We start from the raw sequence: 6,873 nt of genomic DNA on the forward strand, positions 1-6,873 counted from the left end.
CCCGCCCCCCCCCCCCCACTCCTGCTGGGCAAGCAGCAGCAGGGCAAAGCCCTTGCTCCCAGCGCTGCCATGCCTGCATCTTGCGTCCCCCCTCCCCAAGTAATGTGCCCCTCGCCCCAGCTGGGCAGCTTGTTCCAGCTCCAGCCCCAATCCCTCCCTCTCCCAACCCCAACAGATTTACCAGCTGGAGGCAACTGTTAACTGCCTGTTTAGTCCACAGCCAAATCTCCGAATCAACTGAATCTTTTTCCGAAGCATTTCTGAATCGATTTGATATACTTGGTCTCCTGATTTGATTCAGATTTGGAGATTCAGTCCCTGATTTGAGACAAATCTCCTCCGAATCAAATTAGCTACCAAAGCTTTGCACAGCTGTAATGCCTCTGTATCCTGTTCCACATTTTGGTGACTCATCTTTCGCATCTACATTTGCAGGCTTGCCTTGACAGAAATCCTGAAGCCTTTAAGCCCAAAATAGGGAAAGGAAAGGAAGGGGAATCGGACAGACGGCATAGCAAAGGTTGCAACTGCAAACGTTCAGGGTGTCTCAAAAATTATTGTGAATGCTATGAGGTAAGATGCATTTCCGTGACTTAAAGAAATTTGAGTTTTCATCTTTCAAAATACAACTCATCCCCATTACATTGTCTCTATTTCAGAGCTTTTAGTCAACTACGACTACTAGAGCTGGTCAAATATTGTTTCAATAATTTGACTAATTTCATGTTTTTAGACTGTTTGTTTACCCAAAACTTGTCTGGTACCTAGTATCTAGCATAATAACTACTCTTTGGCTTTTACTACACATGGTAAAACTTAAATTTGATCTTTCACAGTTGTATCTTGTAACAACATATTAGATATTGTTAATGTGCTCAAGGGTTTCTTTGGAGCATAGCAAGTGAATCTCCTTAAATTATTGGAGTGTAACCCTGCCTTGCAATTCTGTTTGTGCACATAGCAGCCTATCCTGGAAACTGATTGCTTTGCTTGTAGCCCTGTATATATTTGAATAGTGATTATGACTCTATATTAAAAGGCAAATTCAGACTGTCTGAAGTAATGTCTTCTGCAGAAATTGGTTTGTTATCATCTCCTTGATACCTTTGTGTAGGTCAGTGGTTCTCAGCCTTTTTAGATTCAAGGAATGCTTCCATAACTTTCAGTTTAGTGGCACCTTGATTGAGAACCACAACTGTTGCTGCCTCAGCCTACTTCAGTGGCTCTCAACTTGGTACTGCCACTGCAAGGTGAAACTGCCCTATGTGCCTCTGTTGTGCTGTCTCAGCTTATCATATAAACCTGATGCAAGCAGGAGGACCTGCTTCTGCCACAGCCACTTCCTGATATTTCATCTGAGAGTGGTAGTGGCAGCACCCTCATTGATGACTGTTGAGGTAAACTGAGTCAGTACAACAGTGGTTCTCAGCTAGGGTGCTGCTGAATTCAGAAAAGTTATGGAGGAGGGTCTTGAATCTGAAACACTCTTAATTTGAAGGTTTTGAGAGGGAAAATCTACTGTTTCATGTGGGAGTTTGTTTCAATGGCTTACTCATTTAAAAAAAAAAAAACAACCAGAAAATTTGGGCCTGATTCTAATTTGATTTTTGCCCTAAATGAGGACGGAATTGTACCTAGTTAGTGTGGTTTACACAGTTATGTTTTGTAGTTGCAGAATAGCTGACATTTACACTGTACAATATGCATTGTAAACACCTTTTATTTTGGTGTTTTTCTCTTAGTGCATGCTAAGTTTGAGCCAGCAATGGGATATAAAGTAATGTTCGGTGAACTACCCTTTCCTTCCAGGCAAAGATCATGTGTTCCTCAATATGTAAATGCATTGGCTGTAAAAACTTTGAAGAAAGTCCAGAGCGAAAGACATTGATGCACTTAGCAGATGCAGCAGAAGTCAGAGTCCAGCAACAGACAGCTGCAAAGACAAAGTTATCCTCACAAATCTCCGATCTGCTTACAAGGCCAACACCAGCACTCAGTAGTGGAGGGGGGAAGTAAGTTAATGTGTCATTTTTTTTTGTTTTGTTTTGTTTTTTTTAATCTGGCTTCAGCATTGTTTTCACACACAATTGACTTGCTATCCTGCTAGGCTGGATCCTAGCAAGCTAAAATTATGGCAGCCTTTGACCTTTGTCTTCACTACGTCTTAATTGGTAATAGTGTTTAATATTGTATTGCTATAGCAACCAGAGACTTCAATTGTGGTTGGTGCCCCTTGGTGCTAGGTGCTGCATATACTCAACCCGGAGTAATAGCTGAAAAAGTTTGAGCAGAAATAAGCTGCTTAAGTTTGCAGTTAAAGAACTTTATCTATGAAACTAATTTATCTCATGGATACATCTCAGAGCTCAGGGACAGAAAGGAGATTTATATTACATGGCTTTTGACTAAATATATACCACACAAGATGTATTGGGCATTATGGCAATGAATTTAGGGTACAGGTAGAAGTAACTTTTGAAACGGGTTCCCTCCTGAATATCTCCCAAACCTCTCCTCTTACCTTCAGAGGCAGGGACAGAGAGAACTGGGGCTGTAAGATCTGATAGCAACAGGGGTCTGTTGGGCAGGGGGAGAGGGGGAAGGGAAGGGGTGCAGCCCAGCCCCAGCACCTGTGTCCATGCACAAGTAGCAAAGTGAAATGCTCCAAAGGGCAGGTGCGTGGGTACAGCTGGCTCTTTGAAATCTTTCAAAGACATTTGAAAGGTTTTAGTTGTTAACATCTGTCACTACCCTTAGAGTAAGGAAAATGGAACTTAAAAAAAGTACAAGATGCATTGGGAGTCATAGGGAAAATGTTTGTTTGGGATTTGAGAGAATACGCGACTATGCCACAGCAAACTGTATCAAAATGTGCGCCCATGGAGGGCTACATATGCTACTTAGAATTTGCCACATTTTTTTGAGTGATTAATCATGCAACTTTGAACATTGTCTTAATGTAGTTTTTCATATTGTACTATAAGAATAGATGAACTTGCACTAAATTCAATTACTTCACTTACAGTTTTTGTCTATGACCAAAAAGATGTGGAAAATTCTGTGTGTGGTCATTCTGCAGTCTTTCTTGAAGCGTACAGAGTTGGAGGCACCCATGAAGCTGTCAGTCAAGGCATTTTCTCCTTGCTTGTCTGTAGCTGGGGCTTGTTCAGCACTTCCAGCTTGAGGCAATCTCAGATGTGTCCCAGAAGCTGTAGGCGCTGATTCATCCTGCTCAAATCATCAGTGATTGAAAGCTTGGAATGTGTGCTTGCTCTTGCTCACTCTGTTTGTAAGGGTGTAGCCTTAAAGTTAGCTGTTAGGCTGCATGGATCTTCACAGAAGAAAATGGAGATAAGCATAATAAGCCCTGTTTTACAATATTAGTAAGTATTGTGGTTGTTGCAGAGAATAGCCAGTAGGTTTCCCTTGTCGTCTTTGCTTCAGAAAAAGTTTCTCAGAGTTCATGTGCTTTGTAGCTCTGTTATAGATAACAGTTCTGGGTTTTCTGTATTTGTTTCAGACTGCCTTTTACATTTGTAACCAAGGAGGTGGCAGATGCGACTTGTGATTGCCTTCTTGCCCAGGCTGAGCAGGCTGAGAAGATGGGCAAGTCAAAAACAGCAGCAGAGCGCATGATACTGGAGGAATTTGGACGTTGTTTGATGAAAGTAATTAACTCTGCAGGAAAGTCCAAAAGTGACCCTTGTGCTATGAACTGCTGACTCTTGCACAGGAGCCATGATAAATTGGACTGAATAGAACACTTAAGGCACAGGGACACTTTGATTCACAGCAGAGAATTTATTAATAATATTTCATTTAATTTGATGCTTGTTTTAAATTAACTTGCATAATACTGAAAAAAGAAAATCTTTTATAACAAGGAAAAGAGTCTTTTAAATCTTAGTTAAATCATCGTCTAGTTATGACAATATGTAAAGGTAAATTCTGTCTCTCTCTCTCTCATATAATTGCCTGAAGAGTGTATATAAATTATTATAATATATTATTTACAATGTATAGAGTTACATAACTTTGTTCATATGGTGGGGTGGGGGGATAGACAGTCAGAAAACAGACATTTTTGGCAGCAGACCTAAAGGACAGGTATCAGTATATTCAAGAAAGAGTTGGCTGAAAGAAATTCTGAGATAGTAGCACCTCTTCAGGAGAAAGGTAAGAAATCTGCATTGAGAACCAAATTCAGTAAGGGCCTGAAGCACTTCTGTAGCATTAAGCATTCAGACAGTGAATGCACATCAGGAGTACTTTAAAATGTTTCTTATTGGGTCTGTATTGAAGACCCTGGCAGAAGTGGGCCAGGAGGGCAAGGCATGGTTTTTCAAGTGAAGGGTATATTAAAGGTGTTTATAACCAAATCTTCAGTACTGGCTCAGATAGTCTTAAATGGAACTTAAGAGATGGACAGGTTTTGTGTTTGAAAAGAGCCTTGTGCAATACTGCCCATCCAGCTGGTATCGTGGAGCTTGACCTTGTGAGTTCCTTACCTGGTGAACCTTTCACTGAATCTGAGGAGAGTTTATAGTGTTTCAGACTTTTCAGAATCCATCTGGAAGTATATTTTTAATGATAGGAAGTGAGATCATGTGCATCTGCTAGGATAAGAGAAAGTTATCACAGTTCATGACAGATTTCAAACTACCTGCATCAGTTTTATTCTGAGAACACTTGTGAGACCAGGTTCCATGTAGAGTTGATCTTTTTTGATATTGCTTCTCTAATCTTCCTGTCATACTGGCTTGTGTTTTTTAAGTGCTATTTAGATGACTACCATTTGAATCAGGACATACAAGTACATGGGTGCAGAATTAAGGCCATCAAAAACAGACATGTTTATGCCTTGGGAATGGAGGACACCAAACATAACTGTATAGAAATGTTCCAGAGTGCGAACTTTTTCCAGCATTTGTTACAAATGATCTCCAATCTCTTGTTTTGATAATGTAGCACATTAACAAGCTGAACTTGTTAAGCTCTAACATTTAATGGAAACAAAACAACCATGTTTAAATTCACAGGCATTTTCGTTTAATATCTTAATGATTGCTACTCTTTTTTCCAAAAGGGATTTTTTTTATTCTCTCTGTGTGTCACTGTATATATAACATACTTTTCCGTGTGTATGGGTAGCAAATACACACACATCTGAAAAGGGAATCCATCACTCATTTAAAAAGTACAATTTTTTTTTAACAATTAGGTCTTGGATTTATAAATGTCAGGGCAGTAACTTTAAATGTAGATCGTATAGACATTCAGCTTACTTCCAGTGTATCAATATAGTATGTCCAGTAAAATTTGTATAAATGTAAATTAGTGTAAGTGAATAAAATAACACCTAATCAAGTTATTTTTCAAACAGATTGCAATATGCCTTCTTTTGCCCAGAACTAAATTTATGTTAATTTTGTACATAATCCATCTTATTCTAAATTGCACCTTTTGTGATGTGTATTTATGTATGATGTGCAGAAAATGTTTGTGAAATTTGGATTACAGTTGTAGATGAAGTATGATGGCATTATTGCTTGAGAATATTTTGCTTGTAAAGGTTTTGAAGGTGCAATCAAATGCTTTTAGTTCTGTTTGTTTTGAACAAGCTTTTTCAACGTTAAGCTTGAATTTTCCTTCCTTCTTCCCCTGTCCCCAGTGCACACAGTGCTTTTTGTATTTCGTTAACCATTTGCATCAAACTGTGGAACACAATTTGCAGTCAAGTTCATCCAGTAATTTTAAACAACATTTGGGGTGAGTCAGGGGTTCATTTTCTAGGTCTGTTTGCATCAAAGTAGAAAAAATTAAAATTTATATTTACTAGACCTATTCAAAGAACACACTTTTCTATATTGTAAAAACAGAGCAGTCAGACAAATTGCAAAGAAAAATAAACATTTATACTATTCTGTATATGTTATTTTTGCACTCTTCTTTTAGAGCTGATATGAACTCTCTCTAGTTTAGTTGGATACCTGAGTTGTTAATTAGAGGTCTGCCTCTCACCAAAGCAGCTGCCATTAAGACTCTGGATTCTGCAGACCTCTTGCTTGGCTGAAAGCATGTGATGGAAATCAGTCAGACTTCAAAACATTCCAAAAGTTGTGTGCGTCTAAGATGGATTTAAGCTGTTGCTTAAATACTCTGGAAATGGGCCAAAATATACACCTGCAAGAGTAGGTAATTTGGCCCAAACAGGCACTGCTGTATTGTTACCTTTCCTGTATGACTGACTGGTTCAGAGAAGCATGAACCTTTTGTAGGCAACAGGATTCATAGCATCTGAAGAAGTAGGCTTTGTCTACAAAAACTCACACTGCTCTTAGTCCCTAAGGTGCTACCCAGCCCTACATTCTGCCAAGCTAACATAACAAATCAACTTTCTTCTCTCACGCATGAAAGACCATTTTTTGTACCTGTAAAAACATCGACCCTGATCTAGCAAATAAGCCTTCATAGGTAGACTCATATGCCCATCTAGGACTCCAGTGGATTTAGGTGAACTTCAAAGAGGCAGGAAGAGTCTATCCCCAGAGATACATCTGCAAAATCAAGGGCAAAATGTTCAGCTTAAGCTTTGGTGGTGGTAGCTTTTGATTATTTGGGACTTGGCTTTTTTTTTTATCTTTCTTGAGGAGAAGGTTCTTGGCAATGTCTTACAAGGTTTACTTTACTGCCTAAGAACTGGAAGTTCATTAGAATTAAAGTAGCTGCTGCTTACTACAAAGTAAAATTATTTCTATTTTTGGATTTTTGTGTTCTCTTTTTTTTTTTGCTGGCTGTCTCATTTTGGGCTTTTTTAAATAATTTTTTACATTAGTATGAAATTGGTGCTCAAGGAAATGGAGGATGGATGTT

The 6,873-nt window shown here is 38.9% G+C and overlaps 1 protein-coding gene across 3 annotated transcripts in view; it reads left to right on the plus strand.

Moving 5' to 3' along the window:
- The window catches only part of LIN54 (lin-54 DREAM MuvB core complex component), a 47,999-nt gene extending 43,619 nt beyond the window's left edge, over nucleotides 1-4,380 (plus strand). For all 3 annotated transcript variants that reach the window (XM_019526328.1, XM_019526329.1, XM_019526330.1), the window contains 3 exons: nucleotides 436-573; nucleotides 1,810-2,012; nucleotides 3,521-4,380. In XM_019526328.1, the coding sequence (XP_019381873.1) occupies nucleotides 436-573; nucleotides 1,810-2,012; nucleotides 3,521-3,722 (543 nt within the window). In that variant the 3' untranslated portion in view covers nucleotides 3,723-4,380. The remainder of the gene's footprint in view (nucleotides 1-435; nucleotides 574-1,809; nucleotides 2,013-3,520) is intronic.
- The last annotated feature ends 2,493 nt before the right edge of the window (nucleotides 4,381-6,873 follow it).

The sequence above is a fragment of the Gavialis gangeticus genome, unplaced genomic scaffold (assembly GCF_001723915.1).
Source record: "Gavialis gangeticus isolate Ggan-Ray unplaced genomic scaffold, GavGan_comp1, whole genome shotgun sequence".
NCBI lineage: Eukaryota > Metazoa > Chordata > Crocodylia > Gavialidae > Gavialis > Gavialis gangeticus.